Here is a 21,921-nt window from a genome sequence, read left to right as displayed (position 1 = left end):
GTGGTCTCCTGTGATGCCCCTTCTGCGTTACCTGCCTTCAGATGGCAACTTCGGCCTCTGCTCTCTGGGCCGGTCTTCTGACTCCCCAGCTTCCCCGGGCCCCTGGGCAGGCCACCCCCATGCTCTGGGACTTGCAGGTCCCCAGAAGCCATCTTCCTCCTGTCTCTCTCTTTACCTGCAACCAAAGTTAATGTCTTCACGGAAGAATGCAGCATGCATGTCAGAAGAACTACAGAATCTTAGCCCTAAAGGTCAGGCACAAAGGATCATGAAGGAGAACCTTAGGAAACCTGCTGCGGACTTTGCAGGCAAACTCTAAGGGCCACCTGAGGACGTGCGTGCTCTGAGGTCCCCTCCCTATCACCATGACAATATGCACTGGATCAGCTGAGTGTCCTTTGGGGCATCAGAGCCTCTGAGAGCAGGTCTAGGGTAGAGTCACTGGGCACTATGAGTAGTAAAATACCAAAGCTTCTGAATGATTTACTGCAGTCACATGAAAGCCATTGAAGGTTTGCCCTGAAAAATCATCGTCATTTGCCTTGAGGTGTGCTCTCCTGAGGGGAGTCCCAGGGCGGGGTTGCACACTCAGATAGATGCTGCTTGTGCAGAGTTGCCATGCGTACAAAGACCAGCCCCCGCAGAGGTCAGAGCCCCCGAAGGTGCTGGCGACTGAGGCCCTGCAGCTCTCTCCCGAGAGAGAACAATAAGACGCCCCTACGCCAGGCCGTGTGCTGTGATGGTCAGGGGCGAAGACTGGCACAGTGGCTCTTAACCTTGATTCTTGACCCATGGCTCTTAAAATTCAGCCATCAAAAGCAGATGCCTGATGGGCAGGAAACACAGGAAAGGACACTCACCATGGTGGTTCGCTGGAGAAATGCAAGTCCAAGCACAGTGAAATGCCACTCACACCCACTGAGATGGCTGTGACTTAACAGGAAGAGGAGGAAGGAGGAGGAGGGGAGAGGTGGGGCATCTGAGTGGCTCACGTGACTCAGCGTTCTGCTCCTGATTTGGGGCCACGGTCTCCAGCTCACAGGATGGGACCCGCATCCGGCTCTGCGCTCAGCAGGGAGTCTGCTTGACTTTCTCCCTCTGCCCCCACCCCCCACCCCACTCTTGCAGGCACACACACTTTCTTCAATAACTAGTATTTGGGATGTGGAAGAATTAGAAACCTCATCCTTGCTGGTGGGAAAGCAAAAGATCACACCTGCCCTGGGAAACAGTTTGTTGGTTTCCCCGGTCAGTTCAGTATCGAATATTGCCATGTGACCCAGAGTCCCACTCCTAGATGTCGACAAGGACTGAAAACAGGCTTTTTTAGAGAGACAAAGAGAGAGTGCATGCACACAAGAAGGGAAGGACAGAAGGAGAGAGAGAATCCCAAGTAGGCTCCATGCCCAGCACCGAGCCCTTCATGGGACTTAATCTCATGACCCTGAGCTGAATCAAGAGTCGGACACTTAACCAACTGAGCCACCCGGGAGCCCCTCGGACATGGAATTTCGTGGCCGCCCTCTCTACAGCGTGATCCATGAAGACAGCAATGTGCCAATGAGGAATGAGCATTTTGAACAACACCTTGGAGGCTTAGTCAGCTCAACCCAGAAAGCCACGGCGGGACCACGGGGTGATTCCTGCCTCTTGACAACACCCTCCTTTTTTGCTTGAAGGTTCATTCACCAGAAGAGACACCTCCTCTGCTTGATTTCCCCCAGCTCGTGACTCAGTTCCTTGGAGTTAACAGAGGGGCCTCACCGATGTGACACACGCATTAGAAACAGATGTCGCCCAAAGAGGTTTGCTCTCACCTTGCTTCTGTTTGCGGGTCACGGCGTGGCATCTTTTCATTCTGCACCTGGATCAGCTCACCACGGATAGCCAGCCGCCGGGTTCTCGTTCCCTTTCCTCATTTGGCCCATGGAACAAATCATGGGCTCAACAGCCACTCCAGACGAGAGGCCTTGTTCAGTTTGGGGGAACATGCATTATCGTAAGGGCACCATGCAGGAGATCTTACTGCTGATGAACCCGAGCAAACTAAACTTCCTAGCCGGCATTCAGAGCATGCCGCCATGTATATGGTCGGAGACGGACCTGCACACTTGAAACGGAAGACCTTGGCTTTCTTCGTTACCAGGCTTTATCATTTATGTGAATTAGAACGTTCCCCTGCAAAACAGGGTTTGAGTTTCCTGAGCTGGAATCTCACATTAGACCCAGCAGGCATCTCACACATACATGTTGTGTGGGTCTATGAATTTTGCCCACCACTCTCTGCTGGGGTCCTCCCCAGAGCCCCACATGCAGCCAGTCCTCTGACTGTGCAAACTTGCAGCTGCACTGTCCATATAGCATACATCTGACTTCCCTCCTGCACAACTGCCATGCCTCTGTACCAGGCGGTGTCTGCACTCTCACATGGGCCGGCTGGGTCTGGAGCTCGTCTCCCAAGCCCCCTGGGCCGCGCAGCACGCTTTTCACCAAGATCACGGCCTTCCTGAGCGTGGGAAGCTCCTGTTACCATCTTGATCTACACAGGGGCTTGATTCCTTCTCGTTCACAAGCTCACAGGAAGCCCCAGCTTTCTGAGGTCATTACTGAAGTCGCCTGCTGTAAGTAATCACATTCCCATGTCTGCGAACAGGTCTCGCTCTAGAGACGGTCCTGCCACAAATGGCTGAGAGGATCAGAGCTCACCCCTCATGCCTTCACTGAGTGTTGTTAGGAGAAAATCAGACCCTACCAGTGGGGTGCCCTCGGTTTGCTCCTTTTCAGAAGAGATCCTGCCCGTGGAGAAATGTCCCAGAATTGCTGTGACGCTTAGCACCATCAGAGAGCTTTTGTGAGGCCCCGTATTTTGGGGGCGGAAATATCGATCTCGACCAAACAGCTTCTGTAGCTTTTCCTCTAAAGAAATGCCACCCCTCAGGCATTCCCGTGGAGACCATGGCCAGGAAAACGGGTGGTTGCCATCATTTCACCTAACAGAGCATGGATTCTTAAGTTCCGACCCCCCTCCCTTCACGGGATCAGTTCCCATGATGTTGGCATGCTTTATCCCTCCTGGCGTGCATTTACTCCAAACCAGCTCCAGAGTCCCAGGTACCAGAAGCCAGCACCCACTTTCCTTGGGCTGTGGGGTTCAGCTATGGGCATGTCTATCAGGATGGTCCTGCCCTGAAGTTAAGAGAAAGCAAATGGAACACCTTCCTGGGAAGGGAACTTTGTCCCACCCATTGCCCAGGACCATCCTGGAATGGGAATGAGAATATCCTCTCCTCCCTCACCAGAACATGTCTGGCCTGCTCTGCCAGGCCGGTCCCCTGAGTACGGGCAGGACGGCAGGGTCTGTCTGTCCCATCTGGTTTGCGGCACGTAATCCTGCCCTGGATTCTGCCAAACCCAGGACTGGAAGGAGAGGTGGTGGGGACAGCAAGTCTGACTGCATCGTCTCTCCCACTTGATTCTTCGACACGGCATTAGAAAGGGAGAAAGGTGATAGTCAAGCCTTTCAGGAGGGGGCAGCATGGTGTAAGGAGAGGGGATGCAGCTGGGCTCCAGGACTGGATTTAATCCCAGCACCAGGCAGCTGGGCTGTCCTGAGTTGTTCTCGGGCTTCAGCTCTTCTCACCATCAAAACTCCAAGATGGCACCGTCCTGAAAGTGTCTGATCCAATTTAGAAGAGCATGAGCCAGTAGGATTGCCAACAGCTATTTTAACTACACCCACTGTAACCAAAACGCTTCCCTTAATCTGTGAACGACAGCCGTACCTGAATGCCTCACTAGCCACGTCAAAGGATCTGCTCTGACTTTAGACTTTCAGTAGATGGAATTACACAGTTGTTCTCACAAGATTTAGTCATGTTTGCCAGAAAGGATAGTTTTGAGAAATGGGAACAGAAATGACTATTCATCCTTATTTTTTTAAAACCAATTTGTCTTTTTTTTAAAGTATTTTATTTATTTGAGAAAGAGAGAGCATGAGCAGCAGGGGAGAGGAGCAGAGGGAGAGACAGAAGCAGACATCCCCCCACACACTGCCGAGTAAGAAGCTCAATGTGGAGCTCGACCCCAGGACCCCAGGATCATGACCTGAGCCCAAAGCAGATGCCTAACCGACTGAGCCACCCAGGCACTCCACCAGTTTATCTTCAACAGAAAGATGTCAATGACCGGTTGACCCATTTGTCTTTCTTGCCTAGAAGCACATTCTGGCCAGAGTTCACTGAGTCCTGTTCACATGGATGGACGATTCCCTCCTCAGGCGTGCACCAGGCTGTGTTTGTAAACAGGCTTTATGCAGATGGGGTTAAGAACGTAAGCGAAGGAAGGCAAACCGTGACAGTCTGAGCTCAGTGGAAAAGAGCAGTGCTTACCTTGGACATAATTGGTGTCTTGCATAGTACTGACCTCTGGTCAATCAAGTGAAGACACAAGTGCTGTGGACCCCACAGTGATTGTAAGGAAACCCAGCCCTCCCAGAGCATCCGTCAGGATTACGTGGGAGCCCTTGGTCCGGGACAGCTGGGGGTGCTCTCTGCTGTATGGTGCGGGGCTAGGGCTGCATTACCATCCTGATGGGTGAGGGGTGAACTCATTTTGAGAGCCACATCAAGGGCATCCATCCACCACCCGGTAGCTCATGGGTGCTCTGTGACTGAGCTCCCCACTGAGCCTGGGGCAGTGGGGTGTTCTGGCCACTGATTGGAATGTGTGCAGATGCTGTTGTCCCAGCCAGCAGTGTAGCACCCCAGGGTCACAGTGACAGTCAAACATAAGGAGACCATGCTGAGATGAGGAATGCATTGCCAGCAGAAACAGTGATAACGATTCTTTCCTTGAAATTAAGAGCTCTATGGCAGAATCCATTGTCACAGCGTTGACCTCATTTTGAGTGGACACTCAGATGCTGGAGTTAGGAGTTTCCTTCTCCTTTTCTTCTTCTCCCAGATATGTGTGGGAGACAGGATCAAGTGATCATTTTACACAGAGTGCAGTAAGCGCGTGTCAGTGGTGTTGTGACTCCGAGAGTTTAGCCTTGTCTCCGATCTGACCCCCTCCAGCTGGCAGCAGCCAGTCTGGCCAAGCTTACTCCCCTCTGTTTGAAGTCTCATGAAGTGTGGACATGAAGGATGTGTGCACCTTGGTCCTTTCTCTCTCCATTATCCATGGCTTTTCCCTTAATGATTTATCGGGCTGAAGCCACAGGAGAAAAACTTCCTGAAAAATAAGATAGTAATAGCCAAAATATGGATTTCAGTGCCAACCATTAGGGAAGGGCATAACTCATTCCCCTACAGAAAAGGACTTGATGTTTAAAAAAAAAAAAAAAAAAGGTTATCGACCCATTTGGATCAGAACAGGAAACCAGATCCCTTGCTGGAAAGCCACGGTCTGTCCCTTATAAAACTTCGCTACTTTGTAGCAGGAGAAAAGCCCCCAAACTGGAATAAGACATGGGCCAGGCTTTACCGATTCTGAGCTATATGGATTATCTTGGTTTTCCCTTTTATTTAATACTGATGAGTCAGCATTTTAAAGGATATGCGACTTAATAGTGTTTTCCTCCCAAGTTCTTCCATAGATTGTTTTCTAATATTCTATGTACAGATTCCAGAAGTGGAGAAAGAAGGAAGGTAAGAGTTAACCCCCACAGAGCTGTGGGCTTGCCATCTACGGCTTTTATTATGTTGAGGTATGTTCCCTTTGTACCCACTTTGTTGAGAGTTTTTATCGTAAATGGAAGTTGACTTATATCAGATGCCTTTTCTGGGTCTACTGAGATGATCCTGTGACTTTTACCCTTCATCTTGTTGATCTGGTAGTATCGCATTGACTGATTTGCCGGTGTTGAACCATTCATGATCAAATCCCATTTGATCATGGTGTGTGTTCCTGTTAATGTATTGTTGAACTCAGCTTGTTGATGTTTTGTGGAGATTTTTTGCATCTGTGATCATCATACTCAATGGTGAAAAGCTGAAAGTCTTTCTTTTAAGATCAGGTACAAGAGCAGGATGTCCCCCTTAATACTTTCATTCAACACAGTATTGAAAGTCCCAGCCACTGCAGTTAGGCAAGAAAGAGAAAGAAAAAGCATCCTAATTGGAAAGGAAGAAGTAGAACTGTCACTATTTGCAGATGACATGATATTATACAGAGAAAACCGTAAAGATACCATCAAAAAAAATGTAAGGACAAATAAATTCAAAAAAGTTGCAGCATATAGAATCAATATATAGAAATCAGTGGTGCTTCTACACACTAATAAAAACTATCATGAAAAGAAATTAAGAAAACAATCCCATTTAACAGCTGCCTCAAAAAGAATAAAATAGCAAGGAATAATTTAACCAAGAAGGTGAAAGACCTGTATGTTGAAAGTTATAAGAGATTAATAAAAGAAACTGAAGAAGACACAAATAAAGGAAAAGATATTCCATCCTCATGGATTACAAGAATTAATATTGTTAAAAAGTCCATGCTACCCTAAGCAATCTGCAGATTCAGTGCAATCTCTATTAAGACTCCAATCCCATGGGGCACCTAGGTGGCTCAGTGGGTTAAGCCGCTGCCTTCAGCTCAGGTCATGATCCCAGGGTCCTGGGATCAAGCTTGCATCTCCAGCTCTCTGCTCAGCAAGGAGCCTGCTTCCTCCTCTCTCTGCCTGCTTGTCATCTCTCTCTCTCTGACAAATAAATAAATAAATAATCTTAAAAAAAAAAAAGACTCCAATCCCATTTTTCAAGAAATAGAATAAATAATCATAAAATTTGTAGAGAACTAGAAAAGACCCTGAATAACCAGAGAAATCTTGAGAAAGAACAACAAACCTGGAGGTATTCCTGTCTTTGACTTCAAACTGTATTACAAAGCCATAGTAATTAGTACAGTATAATGATGGCATAAAAACAGGCACATAGATGCATGACACAGAATAAGGAGCCCAGAAATAAACCCATGCATGTATGGTCAGTTCCTTTATCCCGGGGAGCCAAGGATGTACAATGGGTAGGATGCTCTCTTTGATAAATGGTGTTAGGAAAACTGGACCACTAACTTTTACCATTACACAAAAACTAGCTCAAAATGGATTAAAGATTTGAATGTAAGACCTGGGACTATAAAATTCCCACAAGAAAACATAAGTAGTAAGCTCCTTAGCATTGGTCTTGGTGATGTTTGTTTCAAAACTAACAAGTGGGACTACATCATACTGGAAGGCTTCTGCACAGCAAAGGAATTAATCTACTGAATGGGAGAAGATATTTGCAAATCATTTACCTGATAAGGGGTTAATATCCAATGTATATAAAGAACTCCAACAATTCAGTAGCAAAAAAAAAAACAAACAATCCAGTTAAATAGTGGGCTGATCTGAATAGGCTTTTTTTTTTCCCCCAAAAAAAGACATATAGATGGCCAAAAGGTAAACAGATGCTTAACATCACTCATGATCAGGGAACTGCAAATCCAAACCACAATGAGATACCACCTCACACCCAATAGAATGAATATAATCAGAGAGAGAAGAAATAACAAGATTCAGGATGGAAAAAAAGGAAACACTCATGCACTGTTGATGGGAATGTAAATTGGTGCAGCCACTGCAGAAAACAGTATGGAAAAGAGTTCCTCCAAAAAGTAAAACCAGGACTATCGGAAGATAGAGCAATTCCACTTCTGGGTATTTATCCAAAGAAAATGAAAACACTGAGAAAAGATGCACTTATTCCTATGTTCACTGCAACATTACTTACAATAGTGGAAGTATAGAAACACATAATAACCTACAGAAACGTGTAGAAAGAAACTGTACGTGTGTGTATATAATATATATTTTACATATGCATAATGGAATATTATTCAGCCATGAAAAAGAATGAAATCTTCTACTTGTGACAAAATGGCTGGATCTTGAGGGCATTACGTGAGTGAAATAAGTCAGGTAGGTAAAGAAAGAAAATACTGTGTGATCTCTCTTGTCGTGCAATCTAAGAAGAAAAAAAAGGCTAGTGGTTACCAGAAGTGGAGGGTGGGGAGGGTGGAGAAATGGATGAAGGGAATCAAAAGGTAAAAAGGGGGAGAAAAAAAATTGACTCATAGATATCTTCTGGCCAGTCAAAATGTTTTGAATATTTTGGCCACCCAAGGGTTGAAGGTTGGGAAACACAACTGAATGGCAGAATTCTTGAGCAGTGCTGTTGGACCCTGGTCTAGTGGACCCTGAGATTTGCCTGCCTGTGAGTGGGAATAGTGGGGTGTTGGGAGAGATCTGTGTGGCCCAGATGGAGCAGACCAGTACTAAATAAACCTGTCGTATCAAAATTGAGTGGTGTTCCAACAACACAGATAACGGATCATGAGAAGTCCCATGTCGGGGGTAGCAGACACCACGGCTTGCAAGGGCTTGGGATGAGGTATGCTCTGGGCTCCTGGCTTTCTCTAAGATCATCTTACCTGGCCTTTAAGAGGACATTCTTCCCAAAAATATGTATCAGAGCAGATGGAAACCACCTCTAACATAACAGAAATATGCTAGATGCTGACAACAATTTGAAGTCAATGGAATTTTCCTGTTCTAAAGATGGGAACATTCCTACTGTAAGATCCCCTGCTCGTGTGTGCATGGGGGGGTGCTCTACCAGGAGAACCATGTTCAGGGCCTCACTGAGATGTCAGAGTACTATTAATGGCAGTAGGATTATAGGATTAAAGCCTGAAATCAGTATACAATGGATGACCCGTAAAGTACTTTTAAGGGAATAGTCTGCGCAGAGCCACAAAACGCTCAGGGCATGGAGAGGACAGAGGTGAATTCATAGCAGTGTGGAGTGATCAGTCAGGCACACATAGTTGTGGTGAGGACTGAGGACAAGAGGAATTGATGTTCTGAGTCTAGACAGGGTGGAGTGAACAGAGCAATTAGCAACAGGGTTGTGAAATGCATGGTCCAGAATGTCATGTTTGCGGGATGCCGAACGGGGCCATGCCTGCTTCAGAGATAACCATGCAGCATAGTGTCTCGTTCTCCATCATATTTCATAAGCTTTAACAAACCTTCAGAACAATGCTCGCAGTCCCCTTTCACTGGCGAGCCAGCCAGCCGTCCCCGGAAGCACGGCCCCAGCTCCAAACTTCAAGATCGTCCTCTGCTTTGCTTCACTGACGTCATTTTATGTGCACGTTGCATTATTAAGTAAATGCAAGTTCTGTCTCCTTGGGGCCCCATAGTTCATACAGAGGTAGATGTAAGATAAGAGACGATATTTCAGAGTTCGTGCTGCTTTGGCTTTTTGCTCGGTAACAAGTCCACTGTATGCATAATGCAAGGACTGGGGCAAACATTTATACTTTTTTTTTTACATTTTGCTGCGGAAGCCTAAATGGGCATCAACAGATTTTCTGGGTGTTGGGCTGTTTCCTGTAGATCCCTGTTTCCTGTAGACTCCCCCACCCATTCCTTTGGGAATGGTGCATTTCATGAACAAGGCACTGGATTCCTCTGGTGCTTGGCATCTCCGAGGAAGCACATACTTGCACCAAAAGCAATCTTGGTGTTTGCTTTGCCTTTAATATTTATGGACAAGGAAATCTGAGTCTCGAAGATGTTCTTGGGGAACCTAATGATAATATGCTCGCAGAACAGAATAGGACTGGAGGCCGAGTGCAGGAAACACTGGGCTGCTGCTGAATGTGATGGGTTTCCTTGTTTTAATGTTTATTTTTTAAGTAAGCTCTATGCCCAGCATGGGGCTTGAACTCACAACCTTGTGATCAAGGGTCACATGCTCCAGCGACTAAGCCAACCAGATGCCCCCCTACATATTTAACTACAGAGAACCCATCATTCATATGAAAGCTCCCCCCATGAGCTCCTTCAGCGGGCACTCCTAAGGTGTGTGAGTGTCTGTCCCCAAGGACCCCAGAACAGGTGGCGGCGAGAGAGGTCACCGAGTGACCAGAGGTGCGGTCAGCGTCATCAGCACCCCTAAAGACAGGCTTCTTCTCCAGCACCCATGTTCCTCTTGACTCTCCCTTCCACTCTTCAGCACCTAAGACCTTGTTCCTATGACGGGCTGAGGTTTCAGGAGGCGCGTTCACACCTACACTTTGGTCAGGAGCAGTAGCCAGTTCCAGCTGGTACGTGTGCTTAGAGGTGGCAAGGAGCCACCGTTCCCTCATGGTGACGAAAATAAACCTTGCAGCAGCGGCTTCGGCTGGAGGGGAAGTGAGAACACAGACCATCCGAGCCCATTGGTGGCAATGACATCAGAGGCTTGGAGGGGCGGTTCGGCAGTTGGGGTCAGGCTGGAGCATCGGCCCCCAGAGAAGTCACCTTGCACTGATGAGCTTTTCTGTCTGTCTGTCTCCTTGCAGGGCTGCCTGACGACGCCCAACTCCCCATCAGTGAACTCCCGCTCTGTCACGTTGGGCCCATCCCTGTCGCTCAGCAACATCTCAGGGGTATCTGTGAGGTCGGACTTGAAGAAGCGGCGGGCGCCCCCTCCCCCGACCCTGCCGGGTGCGGGGCCACCAGCGCAGGACAAAGTCTCGGAAAAGGTAGGCAGAGGGTGGCTCTCAGGACCAGCGCATCCGCTAGATGGACGCGTGATTCTCTGTAGAAGTTTCCTGCATGCCCTACGATCCTTCAAGTCGGTGGTTTTAGCAGGGAGAGCGTTGAGGTGAAAAGTGAAGCTTCCCGTAGAAGTCAAGGTGAGACCCCGAAGTTACTTCAACCACCGGAGGCGGGAAAGCTTTTGTGCTTTTAGTCCCAAGAGGCTTGTGCTTGCCAACTGGTGTCTGTTCTCTCTTCAGCGTTGGAATCTGGGGCATCATCGGGATCGCTTCGTGAGAAAACGCGTGCGCCAGGGCACTGCGAGAATCTGGAGAGTGTATGGGGAAGGGACAATAGGTGACATTCGCATAAGTCAGACTCACAGGACAGCAGGGAGGAGTCACTGTCTGTGTGCTAGGACACTTGTGGAGACTGCGTGTGTACGAAGCCATGCGTGTTAAATTTATCTTAGAGCAATTTAATCCCTTTGCAAGGAGTTGTCATTATGTGTGGACGGGAATGAGCCTTTGTCCCCAGGTTCTGGGGTCTCAACTGGCCTTCTCTCTTGGCATGTGTCTGCGCAACCATATAACACTAGTAAAAGTCCCCAAACCTCACTTCTCGGGGGCCAGGCAGCTCCTTGACCATGGCTCCTCTTCTGGTGGCTCGGGGTGGAGCATGGTCAACCGGGGAAGTATACTGTGTATTCTCCAGCATCCTTCCTCATTGGAGTGGGCAGTGGCAGGGACCAGCCCCCGGGGTGGCCAGGATGGGAGCGGGCTTTTGAATCCTGGAGAAGATGAGTGCCCCCAGCAGGCCTGCTCCGTGCATATGCCGAGACACGGGGTCAACCTGCAGAGTAGGTAAGGATGCATTATTCTTCATGAAGCTGCGAGGTTTCCTAGTGATGGGCACTCCAGGTTCCTGGCAGAGGCTGCAGGTAGGGGGCGGGGACATCACACAGCAAACAGGAACATTCTAGAACCCACATTTATTCTCATAGAGGGGATTAATGTCCTCTCCTTCTGCCTCGGTGTCCCTTGGCACGTCCTTGCATCATATGAGCTGAATGCTTCACCTTCCTGCTAGTCCTGGCTGGAGCCCTCTTTCACTCATTCTTACAATGGCTTCCCTTAAAATAAGCTGGGAACGAAGCCTGTACCTCCCAGGTGGGAGGCTTGGCCCGGAGTCATGCTTAGAAGTTACCCGAGGGGCTCTCTGGAGCCACAGACTTCTCACTCCGTTTCCTTTTCATCCTGGTTGTCGGCCTGTCCATCAGTCCTTTTGTTTTGTCTAAGGCTTATTTATTTTAGAGGGAGAGAGAGAGAGCATACAAGCAGGGGGAGGGGCGGGGGGGACGGAGAGAGGCCCAAGCAGACTCCATGCTGAGCTCAGAACCCAGTGAGGGGCTTGATCTCATGACCCTGAGGTCATGATCTGAGTCAAAACCAAGTCAGACGCTTAATCACCCAGGCCACCGAGGTGCCCCTGTCCATGCATCTTCATAAATCTTAGCAAATCTTCCCCTTTCCCTCCAGGGGTGATCTTTATTCCCAGAGACCACCCCCCTGCCCTGGCCTCATTTCCACCTCCAGACCTTCTCCAGCCGTGCCCTGCGGATCTGTTGGGAAGGCCTGCAACACGATGTATTTTAGAAGAAAGTATTTTGATTTTTGTGTTTCTTAAGCATTTTCTAATGCCACGAGGTTGTTCTGAGGTCTCCATGATGTCTTAGCTGTCTCTTGATGCGAAGAACTTTAGGCACAACTAGCCCCTCGTTTGGTACACTTGCATGGTTAAAGGGTGGCAAGACAGCACAGTGACCTCTGGGGGGTGAGTGTGCTGTGGGCCTCCCTGTTTTGCCAGGGTTTAGAGTCTGAACTTTTTCATAACCCGCAGACCATGTTTCCAGCATTTAGCACTTTTCATGCAGTCCCCTGTGGCGATGTCTTTTTGCTTTCGATTGGGAGGGATGTTTCTTTTGCAGTGAAAATCATGAATTCCAAGATCATGGTTCCTTATGTTTGTTTATTTGTTTGTTTTCAATGAGAATTGCGTTTCCCTAATGTTAGAGTGTGGACATGCGAAGCCCGACCAGCCTTTGTAAAACAGTCTTCCATACAGAGAAGCTGTTGTGTTTTTCAGATTTTAACATGCTTCTCCAGAGTGGATAAAGTCTGCTGGAGTGGGAGAATGTGTAGTAGGTAGAGAATCAGGAATTCTGAATGAAAAATAAATAGTTCTCTATACCCTGAATAATGAACAGGATTCCCTGCGAGGCAGTAACAGCTTTTTACTGAAATCTGTTTTATTTGGCACTGAATGAGTGGAGAAATTGGCTCCCAGAAACCCTCTCCTTTTTAAAGCATATGAGTGGCAGATGGATTAAATTTGAGCATTTGCTAGGACCATTTTTTTTTTCCTTTTTAAATGAAAGGTATTTTGTTATTTACTAATTTCTGGGAAAGGAACCCAAAAATGTGTTGTTGTCATTGTTGGGGAAAAACGTCAATTCCTTCTTCATGAACTTCCTTCCATATAAAGATAAGATGTTTGTTTGGAAAGCCTTATTTATATGCAACTGTTGCTAACACCAATATCCTGAATGAAAAGGAAAGGCTTATTTTTTCAAGGACATGACTAGTTTTGGAAAAGGAACATGCGTCGCTTTTCTTACTTTAGAAGATTTTTTTCTTATCCTCTGGTCTGAAAAATTAGGTGTTTCCATATTCAGGTCTTAGAGGGGGAGCAATTTCAGCTATATCCCGGCTCTTGGGGAACATTCTCAAAATCGCAGTCTTTGCGTGCCTGTTTGTTACCCGATGATAATCACGGCATGGTCATTGGTATTTGTAATTTCTGAACCTACTTTTCAAAGAGTGTTTCCCAGAGGTGTTGGAGCGAATGGAAGAAATTAACGGTGTCCTCGTGCAGGCCTGTTAGCAGAGAAACTGGCAAGACAGGTGAAGAGACGTGTTATCTTTCCAGAGGAGAAGCGCTGTCTGGGCCAGCCGTCTTCCCCTCCCCTGGTACCTTGAATGTAGTTTTAATCAAGAAGAACTTTCAGACAGGAATGATATATATGTGAGGGCACCGTATGCTAAGTCAGTATTTTTCAGACTTAAGTGAACATCAGAATCACCCCCAAAGGGCTTGTTAAAACCCACTTGACTTAGCTCCGCCCTGAGAGTTTCTGATTCAGGAGGTCTGGGGCAGGGCCTGAGAACGGGCGTTCCAGCAAGTTCCCAGGCAAACCCCGCTTTGAGAACCACCGCGCCATGTGCTGCCTCGCCCTGATCCGCCCACGCAGACCCGGGACTAACCAGTGTGGAGAGGCCACGTGGTGTACATATTCTGAACCGGTCTGGAGAGGGTCTCCAGCAGCAAAGTTACCTGGAAATGAACAAATCCGAGCTATGTGATAATACTTGGGTGCAGGTCGCCATGGGGTTAGCTGGGGCCTGACGTTGGATGTTAAGATGGATAAATAGCTCTTGCTTCTTCTTGCTGGGACCCCAGGAGTGCTCAGGGGAGGGACAGAGGGATTGCCCCTTCCAGACAGGATTTTCCTTCCTTTTGAGATTCCATAAAGTCCTCACTCCGCTCTGTGCTGAGACGACCTGGCGCCTTGTCCCTGGCCCTGATCAAGGGCACAGTCCTCGCTTGCCGCTGCTGTGTGTGGGCCTGACCCCTTTTGTAAGCAGCTGTCCCCAAGGAGACTTGTCTTCCTGTCCCTTGTCACAACCCCTCCAGCTATGGACCAGCCTGGCTCAGACTGTGAGAGGGGCTGCAGACACAGGCGCCCACACAGGCCCCTCTCCAGTCACTCTCTGGTCCTCCGTTTTCCTCCTCTCCAGAATGGGAACACTAAAAGCAGCCTTCCCAGGTTCATGATGTAGAGGTCAAAGCAGAGCAGGGGGCCTGGAGTGTCTTCCTGAGTCCAGATCCCAGCTCTGTCACTCCTTGTAGACTTTGCGGAGTCCCTCCTCTCCCACCCCTCGATCCCTGAGGTGTGCAGACCGCACAAACAGGTGGAGTGAGAGCCAGGTATCAGGGGATCTGGGAGCCTGAGGCAGGGAGGGCTGGGCGGTGCTGGGGGAAGCCTTTATGGCCGGGCCAGCCTCCTGCATGAGCGAGGTGGGGGACTAAACCTATAAATTAAACTCTGCCCTGCTGCAAACATCAAAGGCAGTGAAGAAACTTGCCATGCCCCTAGGGCAGGTTCAACCTATTAAATGGTGTCACACCCCCCTTGTGGCATTTTTGCTGTCAGTCACAGACTGAACACCCTGTTCACTAGTCCACACCGTCCGAGAGTATCGGGCCACGGTTGCTCATCCCTTTAAGCCTTTGGGGCCCTCTCTCTGAGAAGAACGGGAGTAGAATCCTAGCCAGTAATCCATTAGGTGACTCAGTTTACCTGTTCAGGATCAAAGCAATCCCGTACATTACACTTGCTCACTTCTGCCTCTGTACAACACTTTGTTGGCTACAGAGCGGCTTCTTTCGCTGTTCTCTCTGTCAGTTGATTAAAGAATAACGTGTGGGACTTTTACTAGAAAATGCTGTGCTGTCTAACGTGAGTTATCATTTTCCACAAATGTAGAATAAACAGCTCTTCATTATTTTTTCAGTCGGCACATGGTTCTTCTATGCCTGCTGTTGTGCCTGTAACAACTATAAATCCTTTTTTTATTGTAAGTAAAAGTAATTCAGAAAGTATTTTAGCTATCCAGGCCTTCTGTTGTCCCATAGTACTTGAATTATTGCGTTCATTGCAGAAAGCGTTCAACGCCATAAACTTCCAACATGACAAGTGCACTTGTACATAAGCTCAGGTTTGTTGCACTGAGATGAAAAGAGCTGGTGGTACTGGCCGTTAAAATGAGAGATGGGGGAGCTTGGTGCTATGATCAGTTACTGGTATGTTTGTCCATGAAACATTGCTTGTGTATTTGATAACTGGGTTGAATAGCTGCGGTTTGCAAACTTACGAGCGAGAATTGATACTCATTCCTTGAGTATCTCGTGTGATGTACACAGAAACACACAGCGTTTTGTACTGTGTAAATAGGTAGGGTAATCTTCACATGTGAGAAATTAGGCAAAAGTATTCCCGCTTGAGGTTCCATTTCTGGAAACATCATGAAAATCAGGTGATGAGAATATTACGAGAGATCGTAAAACCTTGCTGAGCATACACCCAATGAAACATTTCATCCAGAGCTAAAGTGTGCATTTGACGGTTTCTGTGACAGTGTATCACCTTATTCTGGCACGTTCCTGATCTCATTCTGTGTCCCAGTCCACAGCAGAGAAAAGGCCCCAGCATGGCAGCCCCGGCAGCTCTGGGGCGGGGGAGTCCACACCAAGCAGGGCCACGGATCAGCCCCACACCGGGGTGAGCTTAGATGCGCTCTCCTCTCTGCTGTTAGGACGGACATCATTGCTTATGAAATTGAGGATGTCGGAGCGAATGGGATCCCTATTTCCGTGGAGCCATGCCCAAGGTCCTCCTGGGGTGAAGGCCTCTTTGAGTTCTCAGACCTGCCTCATGGTGATGGTTAATTTGTTTCTGGCAAAGTGGATGATGCTTAGAGACTTTTCAAAAATTATTCCTCAATTACTTTTCAGGGGCGCCTGGGTGGCTGAATGGGTTAAGCGTCTGCCTTCGGCTGAGGTCATGGGATCAAGTCCCACGTCAGGCTCCCTGCTCAGTGGAGAGTCAACTTCTCTCTCTCCCACTCCCCCTGCTCGTGCGCTCTCTCTCTCTCTCTCTCTCTCTCAAATAAATAAATAAATAAATTTTTACAGAATTATTCTTCATAGTAATCAAAGACCTTTGATGACCTCTGGCGTGTGGGCAGTGCTCACAGGAGCTGCCCCTGCATCTGGCTTCCCAGAGCGCTGCCCTGACCAGACAGGATTTGAAGGTCGGCGCAAGAGAGAAGAGTGGTCCCTTCAATCTGCCCGCATGCTGGGGACCCAGGAGGGGAAGGCCCCACCTGGACCGACCCCTGTGTGACATGAGGCCAGGTCTGCAGACTCACTTCTCTCTGTCGCGCCCCAGTCAGCAAGGCCTGATCCCGCAGCCAGCCACTCCCCCACACCCCCACTTCACCCACCTTAGCACCCTGGTCCAGGCTCTCCCGCTCCCCTGGGACGACAACCACTGCAGCAGCCTCTTCCGTGGTCCCCACTTCCACCCCTCCCCTCTGACTGCAGACACAACTAGGCAACACTTGCCACACCAGAAGCAGGGGCCCGTCTCCCCTTTGCATACACTGGAGAATAACCCCACTTCCTACCTCGCCCTGCCAGCCTCCACGCTCCAGGCCCAGCTCCTCTGCTGGTGCCCCTCACCCCCTGCCCAAAAAGACCTTTAACTTGTCCTGTCCACGGGGCCTGCGTCACGTTCTCCCCTCACACACACCCTGCTTAGAGGTCACATCCCCATCAAGGCCTCCTTGACCATCCATCCTCTGGTCCCAGTCTGTGCCATCTCCCGTTCTGTCCTGTTTCTCTTCCAGTTCTGACATGGAAGCCCAGAGGCAGGGGACATCGCTTCTGGACTCACTAGCATGTCTCAGGGTCTAACATGGTGTCAGCACATTGGTGAACACTTTCACTTTGTGCATACATAATTCATTTATCAGGCATGCAAAGAGGGGTCCTCTCTAAGTCAAAACCACTGATTTCAAAATAGAATGTGAAGGGTAATGAGTTGCCCTGCTCACAGAGCCTACTTAGAAATGGCGACAGATTATGCCAGAACCCGTACTATTTGCTCTTCGCTGCAGGAAGAGACTGCGTATGAACCCAACAGGTGCAAGCTTCTGCCAGATGCCAGAGCTAAAAATGACCCTCCAGTGTAGACAGGCGGAGGTGTGGGAACTGTGTGTGGAAACAGGCATGGAGGAGCCTCTGTGGGCAGGAGCTGCTGCGTGGACAGGGACTCCTGGGAGTGTTCAGCCTCTGAAGATGGGACACGCACACACACGCACACACACATACGCACCTTCCCCTGCTCACCTGTGCTCCATGAGGATGAGCAGAATGGGGCACCTGTAGCCCAGGGTAAGGGAAGGAGCCACGGGCGCGACCCTGCCCCGTAGTACTTTTCTCATCTGTTAAGTGGGTGCGGGAGCCTCCTGCAGTCTGGAGACAAATGGAAGGCTACCAAGGAAAGCAGCAGAGAGGGAACCTCTCTCTTCTCTCGCCTTCCTCCTCCCCACCTCCTTTCTGTGTGTCTCTGGTTTTCTTCGAAAATAACCCATGCCCGGACACGTGTGTATCTCTCCGAGTGTGTGGCTCTCTTCCTCCGTCTGTAAGGCTGCCTGAATTGTTGGCCTCACCCGCACGGCCCCCCTGGAGAGTTTACTAGTTGTGACGGCCCTTCTTTTGCCAAGGTGAGGAAACTGAGTCAGGCCAGGCCCGCTGCTGGTCAGAGACAGCACAGCCAAGGGCTCAGACCCACTGGGCATCCTCCACTTTGCATGGGGACCCTTCTAAATTGGGGGGGGGGGGGCTGGGGCCTGTGCCCCGACCTGCAGAGGCAGACCTGTGGAGGTCAATGTGCCTCGGGCGGCTACGTTCTGTCTGTGACTTTGTCGGCAACACACAGGCCTTAGTGAGGAGGCAGAACCGGCATCCAGGCGGGGAGCCCTGCATGTCAGGGACTTGTCCCAGGGTTTGATCAGACATCCTTACAATCCCAGGGCAGCGGCCAGGCTTCCTCTCAGGGGTGACAGGGGACTTTCCAGCTCCCCGCTGCTGCCTGCGCGACGCACTTTAATGTTCTGGAATACTGTGGGAGCGCCGAGTTTCCATTTCCTTCCCGTGTGGCTTTGCCGGCCCTCCTCTGAAGGTCAGGAGGAGGCCAGGGCTTAGCCCTTTGTGTCTTGGAGCTGCAAGTTGGTAACTCAGCAGAGCGTCTCTCCCTCAGGGGGTGGATTGGCTGCAAATGGTCCCTTCCACCACCCGGTCACCAGCAGGGAAGACCCTCTCTGTCCCTGTCCTCCTCCCACCAGCCCTAACCTGTCCTTGGCAGGCAGGGAGATTGAGGCCTTTGGCTTTCTCTGTGTGTTTGTTTCTGGGCCCACTGTGAGTGTTTCTTTCTTTATAAAACAGACTTCATCAACAAAAGGCAGGCAGAGCACCCCTCCCCGTAGAAGGCCCCCTCCCCCGCTTTTCACCCAAAGCAGGTGGAACCAGTGACTTCCTATGGGAAAAAAAAAAAAAAAGCGTTTTCCTTTTAGCAGAGTGCAAAACCCCTGTGATGTGTTTGTTCCCTGCTGTTGTGGTTTCTCTCAGGATAAAAGCCGACTTCTCCCAGGCACATTGTCTCGCGCATTTGGGTTGGAGGCAACTGTCTGATGGGCTGGGGGGGGGGGGGTGCATTCCCCTCTCCATAGCCCCTGTCCCTGTCTGCGGGCATGATGAGCGATCCCCCCGGACACTGTGACTTGTAGGACATTTTACAGCATTTGGGATTTTCCACTTCAGTCACTTTGTGGTGGCCTGTCACTCTCCTCAGAGGGTCTCTCAGCAGAGGCCAGTAAGGTGCCCCTCTGCAGAGCCTCAGGACCGTCCCTGTCCCTACGGCCTTGAGCACGCAGTGTAGACTCGGCCATCCACTTGGCTGAATCCTGACCAGGGACAATGACCTGTTCCCGGTAGGTCCCAGCCCCACGCACAATGCCTGGCATGCAGTCTCCCATCACTGAGCGTTTCATAAACAGACGAGTGGAGGCTGATGACAGAAGGGGCTGCGAGCTGCGTGGCTTCTCTTCAGCCATGATAAATGGACTGTTGTCTACCTGGAAGGCCTCCGGTGACACACACAGGGAGAATGGGTCTTGCCGATGTCTCACATGGTGTGCATATCCACCGGAGGCTCAGATGCTGGGGGCAACTAGGCAGGAAGCCTGCCAGGACCCAGAGTGATCCTCAGTGAGGTGACATTCGAGGCTGAGGGGGCGTCAGGGTCTCTAACAGCCCCTAGCTCCGTCGCTCCCGTGTCCCCCGTGTTGTAGGCTCTGGACAAGTGTAACCCCACACCCACGTCCTATGGAGGCTGCTCCATGGGCTCCAATCCAAGGCTGACCCTGGCGCCCCTAGATTTTCGGTGCTAGAATGGCTGCAGATGAGGAAAAGGCACAGGCATTTTGGGGGAGCCAGGAGTCATTTGAGTCTGGGAAGGGTCTACAGTAGCGTGATGCTGGGGGAGAGGTGGCTCTGGTTCCACACGACTTGTCCACTGGGGGGACGGTGTCTTGACACCACATTTTGAGAGGAAAAAAATGAAAATATGCCAGGGAGAGAACATTCTAGAAACTGGAGAGTCTAAAAATAGCAGAAATAAGGATACTTAAGCAGAGGAATGTAAAGGCTCACTGGGATGTGATGAGTTCCTGCACTGAGTAGAGGCTACGCCCAGAGGACAGAACGGGACCAGTGCATGGGCCCGCTATTCTAGAAATGCTTGTCTTCATGGACTATAGAAAAGAGTCTCTCATGAGGCAGAGCTGGGGTGCTGGCATGACGATGCGGGCAAACATTATGTGGCACTCACGTGCTCGCCTGGCAAGGCAATGCCACGTCACCTTACGCTGTCATGGCTGCTCTTAAAGGGACTGTGGGCTCCTCTTCATAGGGCACAAGCGTGCCGAGTGTGACTGGCTTGCCCAAGGCCCTGTCTGAGGAAAGGCTTTGTGGAACGTGTAGTAGTTCCTGAGGCCTCTCAAGGCTTAGAGATGGTCGACTCTGTCCCATGTGCTCGCATGGCCTTCCCGACGCACATGCACGGGTCTCTCCCTCTTCTACAAGGAATATGGGAATCGCCCTAATGGCTTCGTTTTGATTTAATCAGCTCTTTAAAGACCCTCTCTCCAAATACAGTCACACTCCGGGGTACGGGGATTAAGATTTCAAGGTGCAAATTTGGGGGGTGGTCAGTGTGTGCAGAATTTAGTCCATAACAAAAGTAAGCTGGGTTTCTGTTTATACACAGTTTTCTTGGCCATAAAGAATTCAAGAGCAAGTAAGATTCAGTGCTTTAAAGACTCTTAGTATTTAACTAGAGCAGACGTCTTATGTCCCCAACACCAGGGAATGGTCCTGGTCTGGGTAGATTATGGCATAGGCATCCAATCTATGGGGAAATCTCCCTTGCAACTTTACTTTTCATGATTACCTGCTAATTCCCATGCCAGGGGCCAGAGACAAGGCTGGGTGAAAGTGTCACTTCTAGATTCCTTCCCAGCAGGTGGCATGCATCGTGAATACAGTCCTGGCCTAGAAGGACAATCCATCCAGGCAGATACGGTTTCAACTGTTAGCTCCATGGGCACTGAAGGCCATTGTGCCACGCCGACCACGTGCAGAGTACATTCAGCCGCAGAAAGATTTCCAGGTCATCCGGTCCTTAGCCAGCTGGTCCCAAGGTCAGCATGAAGACAATTACAGTGACCCAGCAATGGCTCAGTCCTTGTGTTTCAGCTACTCTGCTAAGACTTCACAAATGTCAGCATCTCATTCAACCTCACCTGTGTGATATCTGCATGAAGTAGGCACTAGTCCTGCCTGCAGGGTACCAGTAAGGACACAGGTCTGCCATGGTGAAGAGCGGTCCCAGGGCCACACCAGTAAGTGGCAGAAGTCAGCCTGCGGAGACATCTTCCTTGCAGGAAGTTCTCCCATGTGGGCATGGAATAGGATCAGAGGGAAATGTGGGGCCATCGGGTGGCATTGTGTTTGAGTGGGAGACGTGGGCTTGAACCCCAGCTCTATCCCCCAGCTCTCCCCACAACAGGAGATGCCCTGGGGCTCAGGTGATGGCAGGTCCTGGTGTATGATTACCACCACGCTACCTTCCTCTCTTGTGATGTAGATTCTCAAGTGGGTAGAAGGTTTGAAACTGCTGGAGGGAAGGGGTCATGTTCATTTACTCACCATTGACTGAGAAGGCATGTGTTTGCTAGGGGAGAACGAAAACCCCCAAATTATAAACAATTCTAGGAGCCCCTAGGGGGCACAGTCAGTTAAGCGTCTGACTCTTGGTTTCAGTCAGGTCATGATCTCAGGGTTATGAGATCGAGCTCCGCATCCGGCTCCGTGCTCAGCACAGAGTCCGCTAAAGTCTCACTCTCTCCCTATGAACCTCCCCATGTGTGTGGCGCTCTCTCTCTCTCTGTGTCTAAAATAAATAAATCTTTCAAAAAAATTCTAAAAATCTTCTTGGAAGAACAACACCCCCCCCCCCCAATTCTGCACCGCAGATCCCCTTATCGTCCCACAGAGCGAATTCTCCATGCTCCCAAGTCCATGGAGCAGTATCTCGACAGCCCATC

At 49.7% G+C, this 21,921-nt stretch overlaps 1 protein-coding gene across 11 annotated transcripts in view; it reads left to right on the top strand.

Annotated features, from left to right (window-relative positions):
• The window catches only part of COBL (cordon-bleu WH2 repeat protein), a 261,173-nt gene that overhangs the window by 138,292 nt on the left and 100,960 nt on the right, over positions 1-21,921 (top strand). For all 11 annotated transcript variants that reach the window (XM_082692846.1, XM_082692844.1, XM_082692845.1 and 8 more), the window contains one exon: positions 10,393-10,575. In XM_082692846.1, coding sequence (XP_082548972.1) covers positions 10,393-10,575 — 183 coding nt within the window. The remainder of the gene's footprint in view (positions 1-10,392; positions 10,576-21,921) is intronic.

Source organism: Mustela nivalis (genome assembly GCF_964662115.1).
Source record: "Mustela nivalis genome assembly, chromosome: 12".
Classification (NCBI taxonomy): Eukaryota; Metazoa; Chordata; class Mammalia; order Carnivora; family Mustelidae; genus Mustela; species Mustela nivalis.
This window is presented reverse-complemented; position numbering and strand designations above follow the sequence as displayed.